The following is an 11,490-nucleotide window of genomic DNA, read 5'->3' as shown; positions in this document are numbered from 1 at the left end:
TATATATATATATATATATATATATATATATATATATACAGTTATGACTTCTTGAATTGAGTAGAGCCAATGTAAGTTCATTCTTACTCCTTTTAAGCTTAGTAGTTATTGTTTAACATTCCAAATCGCATGCTCGTACATTCAATGTATTGATGTCAGTTGGCCTATATCGTTTCATGATGCAGGTAACCATGATCAGCATCTAGCGCCTCGTTGATCTTGTTTGAGCATCAAGAGTTTATGGTGAGCCTCCTTGCTTTCGGATGGCCCTTTCTTGCTTCCAGTACTTCCTTATAGAATGTTGAGGGGTTTGTCCCAACATTCATATTAGTAGTAGTAGAGTCTTAATAGACTAATAGATAGTAAGACAAACAGTTTTGGGTCTCTCTTTAATTTCATATATACATATATTGTTTTTGAGGCTTAAGTGCCATTTGTCCAATATATTATTTAAAGTGTTTTACATGAGAATGTTTCCAGCTTTATATTTGAGTTAAGTCTTCTTCTGAGTTATGTAAGCCAGGTGAAGGGTTTGCTCAAGGCCAGCAATGGTTGTTGGGTTTCGGCCACGTCCAGGGCATAGAACTCGGCTTGACAAATTTGTTATTAGAGCACAGAGTTCAAGAGTCCTAGGGAGTCTATGATGCCATGTCTGTATATTCTTAGTCATCGGTGTGAAGCGTGCCACATCTATGATTAGGAGGCTACAACATTTAGAAATTTCTCAATTCTTTCATACTCATTTCCTGCGTTAGAGTTTTATCACTAAAAAGTTCTCTTTTAATTCATTTATGCGTGTGTTTTCGGATCATCATGCCTCAACAAAGAGCAGTCATAGGTCGTCCAGACAGAAGAAATATTGAAAAGCTAGAGTACCTAATGCACCTGAAGTGTAACCTCCAGGGGAAGTTATTAATGATGAATTTCGTGAGGCTATCCGGATGTTGATTAATGATGTGACCAACCAAGTCAAGAAACAAAGAGAAGTCGACAAGAAGGGGCTGATACTTAAAGGATTCGGGAATTCTTGAGGATGAATCCCCCAAGCTTCATTGGTTCAAGCACCACTGAGGATTCGAAATTCTTTGTAGAAGAGTTTTAGAGGGTATTTGATGTAATGCATGTTGTTGGTGTTGAGAGAGTGGAACTAGATGCATACCAACTCAAGAGTGTAGCTAGGAATTGGTACGACCAGTGGAAGGAGGGCAGAGATGAGGATGCACCACATGCGAGTTGGGCTTTCTTTGAAGAAGCTTTCTTGGGGTGTTTCTTTCCACAAGAACTGAAGGAAGCAAAGGTGTGGGAGTTCCTTACTTTGAAAAAGGACTCCTTGAGTGTTCATGAGTATGAGTTAAAGCTACCCAACTGTCTCGTTATGCTTCGGAAATGGTTAAGGATATGAGAAACTTGATGAGCTTGTTTGTTGCTAGCTTGGGTCGTGCTTCAAGCAAAGAGGGTAGGGCTACAATATTGATTGGGGACATGGACATTTCGTGGTTAATGGTCTATGTATAACAAGTTGAAGAGGAGAAGCTGAGGGACAGAGAGGAGTACACGAATAAGGGTGGTTCAAGTCGACCACAATTACAGAGACAAAAGGTGAATGCACCTTCATCTGCTAGTGCACATGCTCGCAGAGACATAAAGGAGTATAATGGCCAGAATTCGTAGAACTTTAAGGCTAGACCATCCTAGTCCAAAGGTAGTGTGGCACAAGGAGGTAATTGGGGTCCTGCATGTGGTAGGTGTGGTAGAAACCACGCTAGTAAGTGTCGTAACGGCTAATCGGGTTGTTTCAAATGCAGTCAAGAGGGCAGTACATGAAAGTGTCCCAAGAATAATAAGCGAGGTGGAAATTTGGGCAATAGAGTCCAATCTTCATCAGTTTCTCCACCATACAAGGCTGCACCTAGAGGAGCCATTTCTGGCACTGGCAGATGGGCAAACTGTCACTATGCATTCACTAGCCGCCAATAGCAAAAGAACTCTCCAGATGTTGTCACGGGTATGATCAAAGTCTTTAATTTTGATGCTTATTCAAGGAATGAAGAAGATCATGATATTCACCTAAGAATAATACTTCAGACTTTGAGTAATAAGGAGTTACATGCCAAGTTCTCCAAGTGTGAATTTTGGCATTCTTGGGCCATATTATTTCCGATAATGGGATTAGAGTTGATACCCAAAAGATAGAAGCAGTTTAGAGTTGTCCTAGACAAACATCTCCAACAGATATAAGGAGTTTCTTGGGTTTAGCCGGCTATTATAGGATGTTTGTGGAAGGTTTTTCATCTACCTTGTCTCCTTTGACCAAGCTAACTCAGAAGACAATTAAGTTTCAATGGTCTGAAACTTGTGAGAAAAGAATTCAAGAGTTGAAAAAAAGGTTAACTACCGCTCGGTTTTAACTTTACCCGAAGGTACTCAAGGCTTTGTGGTGTATTCTGATGCGTCTAGGATTGGTTTCGGTTGTGAGTTGATGCAGAATGACAAGGTTATAACTTATTCCTCCACACAGTTGAAGATTCATGAGAGGAATTATCCAATTCATGACTTAGAATTGGCTGCAGTAGTTTTTCCTTTGAAGATATGGCGCCACTACTTGTATGGTGTTCATATCAACATATTGATTGATCACAAGAGCCTCAAATATGTATTCACTCAGAAAGAACTCAATCTCAAACAGAGGAGGTGGTTAGAATTACTAAAAGATTACAACAAGATTATTCTTTACTACCCAAATAAGACTAATCTGGTTGCTAATATTTTAAATAGGTTATCCATGAGAAGTACTTCCTATGTTGAAGAAGGAAAGAAAGAGTTAGCTAAAGATGTGCACAGAGTTGCACGTTTGGGAGTTAGACTTATGGATGACACAGAAGGAGGTATAGTGGTGATCCATGGAGATGAGTCATCATTAGTGTCAGAAGTGAAATAAAAGCAAGACTAAGAACTCATTTTGCTGGATTTAAAGGCGAACATTCATAAGCAAAGACTGTTAGCTTTTGAATAAGGGGGAGATGGTGTGCTGAAGTATCAAGGTAGATTATGTGTACCAAAGGTTGATGAACTCCAAGAAAGGACCATGGAGGAAGCTCATATCTCCAAATATTCCATCCATCAATGTTCAACAAAGATGTACCGCGATTTGATAGAGGTTTATTGGTTGAAAGGCATGAAGAAGGGCATTACTGAGTTTGTTGCTCAGTGCCCGAATTGCCAGTGAAAATAGAACACCAAAGTCCTGAGGTTTGGCTCAAAATATAGAACTTTCGTAATGGAAGTGGGAGATGATTAATATGGACTTCATCACAGGCTTGCCAAGGTCTCACAAGTAGCATAATTCTATTTGGGTGATTGTCGATCAAACGACAAAGTCAGCCCATCTTTTTCCTGTAAAGACTACCTATTCGGCCGAGGATTATGCTAAGTTGTAACTTCAAGAAGTGGCAAGACTTCATGGAGTTCTGGTCATTATTTCAGATAGAGGTGCGGAATTTACTGCACAATTTTGGAAATCCTTCTAGAAAGGTTTATATTTAAATGTGAACTTAAGCACTACTTTTCATCCTCAGATAAATAGGCAAGTAGAGCGTACTATTCATACCTTAGAAGATATATCGAAAGCTTGTGTGATCTACTTCAAAGGGAATAGGTATGATCACATACCTCTCATCGAGTTTGCTTACAACAACAATTGCCATTTGAGAATCCAAATGACTCCATATAAGGCTCTATATGGGAGAAGATGTAGATCTCCTATTGGGTGGTTCGAAGTTGGTGAAAAAGGATTAATAGGACCATATCTAGTTCACCAAGCTATGAAGAAGGTGAAAGTGATTGAAGAGGGATTGAGAACGACACATAGTCGCCAAAGGTCTTACACAGATAGTTTGGGTCTCTCTTTAATTTCAGATATACATATATCCTTTTTGAGGGTTAAGTGTCATTTGGACAATACTATTATTTAAAGTGTTTTTCATGAGAATATTTTATATTTGAGTTAAGTCTTTCCCTAAGTTATGTAAGCCAGGTCAAGAGTTCGCTCAAGTTTGCAATGGTCGTTGGGTGCCGGCCACGGCCAAGGTGTAGGCTCCGGGCGTGACAACTTCCTTGTCCCTAAATTGCAGGACTCTACAATTTTCCTTATTATGCCCTTGCATTTTACATTCAAAACAATACTTAGGCACATAGTCGTATTGAATATCCACCACATTTATTCTCACTTTGCCTATAGATTTATTCTCAATCTTCATGTGTACAAACTTCGGAAATTTTCCTTTTAGATCAAACAACACCTTCACCCGCGCACAACTTGGTCTAGTTTTATTGATGTGGCTTGATCTAAATAAATAGGCTTACCCACTGCCATTGCTAAAGAAAATAAACAGTCTGTGACAAAGAAAGTAGGGAAGAGGTTAGGAAAAGAGATCCAAGCCATTGCCATAGAGGTTTATTCATTGATTTTAAACCTAGAATCATATATCAAAGTATGCATAAGATAAGAGTATTCATCTCTACATGTAAGGTAATAAGCTCCATTTGAAAATAGGTTTACAAAATCCTCCTGCAGAGACAATCGTATAAGAATAAGTTTACTACGAAACAATCAAATCTTACAACCACCTTTTAAACCACATTGTTGAGGAATAATCTTCCTCAATTCCTCTAAATCTGTCCAGTAAAAAGTAAATTTTCCAATCACTGCAAATTGGAGGTCCTCAATTTCATTCATTATATTCACCTTTTCCTCTGTTCAAGTGATTTGAGGAACTCCATCTATCATAGAAATCTCTTTTCTAAGTGAGTCAATCGATCTAGATTGACCCTTAGTTTGAGAAATAGTATTTGCATATGAAAGAGTTGTAGGCAAAATAGGATTTGTATACTTAGTTTCAATGTTAGGACTTGAAAGTAATTAAGGAAATTCTGCATAGGAGAACTGAGGACCCACAATCAGAGGTGGATGTCCGCCGACCAGAAGATCCATAACTCCAACAATTCTAAAGATGGATTTATCTCGGGTTTCTTACGAGTTGGAAGAAGAAAAATGAAGAAGATGTTATCTTATAAGCTTCCGCCGACTTAGGGGACCCACCTCACTTGCCTGCTTGCGCTGCCTCGTGAAAACGTGAATATTTCTCTATTCTGAAGTCGTATTGTTGCGTTGGAAACTAGACTCATAAACCTTCCATTTATTGGGTGGTGGGACCCATAAATCATTATACGTAGGAGAAAGCATACGAGATATTTGACCCTAATTTCAGACAAATCTTTAAAAAAGAACTTACGATAACTTTCACTAACTTTTATTTTGCGACTTACCTTACTCCAAAACTTGAGATACAACCCTTGACACTTAAAAAAATATGATACATTACATCATTCTTAATTTATTACTCACCCTCTTTGCCTTTCCACGAATATACGAGTTAATTAGACGTTTTGAGAAGTTGGGGTGTTACAATTTTGGTCTTTAACGGTTCGGGTTTTAGTTTAACCAATAATAAAATACTTATAAAACAAATATATGACTTTTCTAATAAATTTGATGTGAAAACGCAATAATGTAACTTTACAAATGCTCATAAAATAGACACAATAATAATGAGCATGAAAAGAAATATATAGCGTAGCAGAAAGACATTAAGAGGAATAGAGTTCGTATTTTACATTTTAACGTTTTTTATAATGTGAAATTGTGAACTCAAAGACATTCTGAGTGTGAATTGAAGACTAAACGACAAAGATAGTAACTACTAAGGTATTGAGATTTATATATATTATTTACGTACAAGTAAAGTAGTAAATTACTAGTCTTAGTGTGTTATCGATTTAGCCAACAACCCAATATTAAAAACCTATATCGAATCGATAACCCAACAAATTTTTTAATAGCTCCAATAAAAAACCATATTAACCTAATAACAATAAAGCAACAACACCTTTATCAGTTTGATTTATCGGTTGATTCGATTTGCGTATACTTCTATTTTAAATATATGGTTAAATAACAATGAAAAGTTTCATTTTATATAACGGATGATCTGGTTTGATCAAGTGATAACCTTACTATTTTTTTCTCTTTTTTAATTTAATAATTCTATGACATACTTTACCCTACATTTTTATAATAGCTCTATACCTAATCATTCTATTTCTCTTATAGATTTTGTCATTAAAAATTATTGAGCTGTGAAAATAATATAATACGATATAATAAAATATGATATATTAAGAAATATAACTTAACAATTATCCAAACAGATGTAGCAAATAGCAATCCAACTTTATTTAAAAAAAAAAAGAAGAACTTTGCAATACATAGTTGGAATTGAAAAGAATATTTTGTAGTATTCCGGAAGGTTGTGGAAATGGGCTTTTTAAATAAATAAAAAAGGAAGAGTATGTGTGTTTCTTCTTGTGTGTACAATTGACATCTGAAACGCAAAGATGGCGGTGAATCCTCAACTATTTCCGAATGGGATGCCTGTGCCTTTCGTCAATGAACTCTTCGTCTTGGCCAGAGATGGAGTCGAGTTTGAGGTCGACAAGATCCCTGGGTAACCCATTTTTTATTTTTTTTTATTGATTGTGAGTACATCTCTTCTCACTTGAAGGAAGGAAGAGGTAGAGGGATTTTGTGAGAGCTGATCTTTTTCTCACTCTCTGTAGTAGAAAACTGGCTTTGCTTGAGACTTTTTTTTTCTTTTTTATGGATCTTTCATTTCTGGTAGAAAACTCAAGTCTGGATTTATTCTCTTTAAACAACTTCCCCTCGATCACTTTGCTGAGTTGTATCCTTAGATGAGATTTCAGAGCGGGCTTTATTGCGCTTTTTCTCTCCCCAAAAGGAATTCTGCTGTTCTGGACTTATTTGGTCGGTCTCTTTCTTCTTTTTTTTTTGGTGGTTGCAGCCGACATAGAATAGAATTATTCAAGGAGGTTGTGTCAATTGCCTTTTGAGGTTTTATATCTTCTTTGGGTACAGAGTTTTAGCTTGAGGCCCCTTCGTAGGTGACTAGCGGAGTTTCTCATGTATTGTTGTTCTACTACAAACAATACAATAAATCCATTTGTCACTATGTACATCCTTGGAGAACTTGGTGGGTGTTGTAGAATCAGCATCAACACCTACTATCACCTTCTCTCTTCTGTTTCTATTTACTCTCCATGTTTGTCTTAATTTTACTATTTGCTGGCAGAGTAGGAGCAGTAAAAGCAAAGGGAACAGTCTATTTGTCCAACATTCGGATGGTCTTTGTTTCAATTAAGCCTGTGGAGAACTTCATTGCATTTGACATGCCCCTGGTATGTATTAGCCATTGGTGTTTAGTTGCCATATTTTGTAACTGCCATATGCTTACAAGTCTGATTGGCCCTCTTTGCTCTTTCTTCATCATTTTTTTAGATTACTTCATAGTAAATACAAGATTGAGACAGATGAATTTTGTTCTTATCAAATAGGCAAATGGCTTTGGTTTGTAGTGAACAGGTGTCTCTTTTGTTGTTATCATGAACATGTGGTCAAGAATTCGGGTGAAGCTGCTTTTGTACTACGTATTGTTTTCTTTGTTAATTGTCAGTACTGATAATTTGCTATTAACCTATGTTGCTTGGACCTAAAAAATGCACCTGCACCTGTGTTGTCTTCCAGAATTGCAGCACTTTTGGAGGATGCGACAGACTAGCATTTTTGAAGAGCCCTAGCGTCATAGAACTCAACAATTTGGGGGTTGGGTTGGGGGAGGGGGTTTGAGGAGGTATGAAATAGGAAATGAATGGCGTGACTATAATAGCTCATGAATGATGTTAATATGTCTTAATACACCAAGAATTTATAAGAAGCTGGACACTTGCATAGCTGTAGATGCCATGTGTGTCAACTGTTAACCATTAAATAGTTTTTTATAACGCATGACTAAGATATCATGTCGAAAATTTGCTTTAGTGCTATCTAGAAGCACTATTCTTTATTTCTTCCACTAATGATTTGCATGTGAAAAGCAAAAAAATCAGTATTTTCCAAAAAAAGATACTTAACATTATAATTTTATAATTGTTTATTTGTTGTAGCTTGATTCATTTTGATGTTCACAAAATACCTCATTAAGGGAGCGATCTCTCCATCCCAATTAATGTAATGGTGATGGGGTACAATGTTCAAGGAAGAAAGGAGGAAGATTTTGAGACTTGTGATCTAAAATAAGTTATAGATATTTGTATGATTATAAATCATTTCATTAAGAGTTAAATAGACATCTCAAACTTTTACTAAATATAAAAAGTCCATCCTCTTTGGGACTAACTAAAAAGAAAAGAGTGACACAAAGGGACAAACAGGTGTATTATTTACCCAATTATGATTCTGGGTGAATGCCGCCGATCAAGAAAATGAGGAATTATCTATCACCAATTAGCTAAGCCTAAGCCTAAGCCAAATACTTTACAAAAAGAAGTGGACTAAAACTGAAGAAAGAGAATCTAATTTTTTAGAAGCACCCAAGGGTGTTAATGAAATTGGTGGAGACATGAGGTCACTAGTTCAAATCACAGCAGCGACATAACACTAGATGATTTCTTTTTATTTGTTGTAGCCTTGGTTGGAGGTATCTAATCTAATCTAAGGAAGCAAGTAAAGTTGGTCAATGGCTCACAAGTAAAGGAATCCAAGGGATATCAAAGCCTAGGATTTTAATCAACTCAAGTCTAATCCAATGCACCGAGTAAACCTCACCAATTAATCCCAAAGTCAATTTAATTACCCTTGAAAATCAATTACCCAGTTAACACAACTACTCATTCCTTGATTACCCAATAGCTATTCTCCTCAGCAGTCGTGAGCCCAACTTAGTTGATTATTTCTAATCTAACCAAGTTGCATTAAGCATATTTTAGCTTTCGGGTACAAGAGTGAAGGATTATCTGTAACCTCAATAGTGGACTAGGATTAGTTGACCCTCAATTAACCCAGAGTCTTGTCAACGAATCCATGTGCAAACCTAGCTCCCTTACCCAAGGTGAATTATCTTCCTAGGATATGTCGTAGGGTAGATCACTCTCTTTGGAAAAAGGGAAAGCTACAAAGTACATGATTATTCAAATAGGCAAAAGGCCCATTCATAAATAGCAACATATTATTCAATACGGAAGTCCAAGAAGTAAATCAAGACACTTTCATGAAAATTATGCCTAAAATCATGTTCTAAACCTGAGAATATGTCAATTAAACCAAACATTGATTGGAACACTAGGAATCAAAGAAAAATAGTAAGTTCCATTACATTTTTACAAATGCTTAAACAAAAGCATCCAATCTTCAGTCCCGCGGTGTTTGGTTGATGAATCCTTGCTCCCTAAGCTCCCTAAGCTTAAAATTTTGCTAAAGATGACTAAAGTTACAAATATTGTTTTATTTTGTACCATAACAACTTAATAACACTTGATGGAAGTGGGAATGTGGTGCCTGTCTTTTGCCTTTGATTTTCGCTAATAGCGAAATGTTTTTCGAATTTGCATTTTTCTGAATTTTCGATTGAGCATCGCGTTTAGCCATTTAGCTTATGTTAATGGCGTTCCAGAACCACTTAGCTTCACCAGTGGTTATTCTGAACTTATGAGTGGAAGTTGGCCAAATTTTTGCTGCTCAATGGATCATATTGCTTTTAGTGGTTTAAGATGGTGATTAGAAATTTCCATAGCTTTTAGCACTTCTCTTATTAGGCAAAGACCTGCACATTTGTTGCTCTTTTTGATCATTTTTTCATTATTTCCGTCTTCTTCTCAACTCCAAATAAATTGAAACCTGGAATCATGCAACTTATATAAGAATCTAGCCATATTCATTATTTAGATGAAAAAACTCACTTCAAGATGCAAATAAGTTGTTCAATCCCAACTTATTGATTTTCGCCTATTGAGGTTATAGGCTGCTGGTGGGTTCGTGAATTATATTTTTCTGATATCAGGAAGTTTTAGTCCTTTCTCTTTGGTTCTCTTCATTAGAATTTTCAACGTAGTCTTGCTTCTCATGTGGGTTCTATCATTGTTGTTACCTCTCTGCTATACTGACTAGATTTTGTTACATCTTGCAGTCTTGAGGAATCTCTTCTTTTTCTAAAAAAAAAATTGTGTGGTGGATGGGCTTCATGGGTATACATCAATGTATTCCTTGTTTGGAAGACTGATAAACTCTTTCCTGCTAAAGCTTTTGTGTTGTCATATGATTTTAGTTTGAAATAATGTATTCCTTGTTTGAAAGACTGATAATCTCAGAGTGTTTCTTTGGACTTAAAGTGGCTCTATTTTGCAGCTTTATGTCCATGGCGAGAAATTCAACCAACCAATATTTTTCTGTAATAATATACGTGGACATGTGGATCCAGTAAGTTGAAAACATTAATTTGCTTATTATTCAAATGCCTCCCCCGACTGAGTCTGTACCTGCCCTAAAATACCAGGTTATACCAGAAAATGAAAATAGGGCCTTGTTTTCCACTCACTCATTCAAGATTTTGTTCAAGGAAGGTGGTTGTGGAACTTTTATCCCTCTATTTTTCAATTTAATTGCCTCAGTGAGACAATACCACCAACAGTCTAGGGAAGAAGCTAGAGTAGATCCTCTTCAAGCAGCACAAACTCCTGTGGATGAGATGATGAGACACGCGTATGTCACTTTATTTCCCCCTTTCAACTAACAATTTTTCTCAATAATCTGCTTATTTATACATATGTTGTGGTGATCTCTTTGATGATTTGTGATGTCTTGCAGTTATGTGGATCCTAATGATCCAACAAGAATTTTCTTGCAGCAGCCTAGTACAGAATCTCAACTCAGGCGTCGAACATACCAGTCAACCAGCTGAAAATCTATCTAGTTTTCTTGTTTCCAGTTGATTGTTATTTCGACATGTGCAGATTCTCGTCTCTCTTTCCAACAACGTGACAACTATGTATGTGTGTATGATGTCTATACTTGTATTCCTAGACGTTTGAAGGGATTGGAATCCACTTTACGTGTGTACAAATACCCTAATAGATTATTCTCCACTTCTATTTATTTTGGTCTAAATTACTTCTTTTTTATGATTCCTGAGAAAAGAGAATACATATTTGTGGTTCAAAATTACTCTTTAGATATTTATGTGGTTTTCTTTTATTTTTAGAATGAAGGGAGAAGAAGTGAAGTCGTGTGAAAGATCAAAAAGGTAACCATGTGAGACATACTAGTAAGGGGTTAAATAATGATAAATACTTGAATAATTCAAGTTCAATTATTCATACTTCAGGCTTATTAGTCTTTTGAAAAGTGTGGTACGTTTAACGCAAACAGCAATGCATTTTCATCATATTTTTGACATGTTAACAAATTTTCGAAGTTCAGAAATTGTTATGGTACAACATTTTGTTAATGATATAAGAGAAAATAAAGTAAAGATAATGAACTATTCAATTTATCAATATTATATAATTGTAGTGTTACATTTTAAG

The 11,490-nt window shown here is 36.1% G+C and overlaps 1 protein-coding gene across 1 annotated transcript; it reads left to right on the top strand.

Annotated features, from left to right (window-relative positions):
* Nucleotides 1-6,332: 6,332 nt before the first annotated feature.
* Nucleotides 6,333-11,088, top strand: LOC107011962. The gene is made up of 5 exons (XM_015211656.2): nucleotides 6,333-6,563; nucleotides 7,206-7,311; nucleotides 10,313-10,384; nucleotides 10,461-10,666; nucleotides 10,772-11,088. The coding sequence occupies exons 1-5, from the start codon at nucleotides 6,454-6,456 to the stop codon at nucleotides 10,863-10,865; spliced, it is 588 nt and encodes a 195-aa protein (XP_015067142.1). The 5' UTR covers nucleotides 6,333-6,453; the 3' UTR covers nucleotides 10,866-11,088.
* The last annotated feature ends 402 nt before the right edge of the window (nucleotides 11,089-11,490 follow it).

This window comes from Solanum pennellii, chromosome 2 (genome assembly GCF_001406875.1).
Source record: "Solanum pennellii chromosome 2, SPENNV200".
In the NCBI taxonomy this organism is placed as follows: domain Eukaryota; kingdom Viridiplantae; phylum Streptophyta; class Magnoliopsida; order Solanales; family Solanaceae; genus Solanum; species Solanum pennellii.
This window is presented reverse-complemented; position numbering and strand designations above follow the sequence as displayed.

Bases quoted from the DNA above. Each gene is read 5' to 3' on its own strand.
- LOC107011962 (XM_015211656.2), top strand. From the start codon at position 6,454: ATGGCGGTGAATCCTCAACTATTTCCGAATGGGATGCCTGTGCCTTTC. The intron at 10,385-10,460 runs GTAAGTTGAAAA...CTAAAATACCAG, and splicing joins TACGTGGACATGTGGATCCA to GTTATACCAGAAAATGAAAA. The intron at 10,667-10,771 runs GTATGTCACTTT...GATGTCTTGCAG, and splicing joins GATGAGATGATGAGACACGC to TTATGTGGATCCTAATGATC.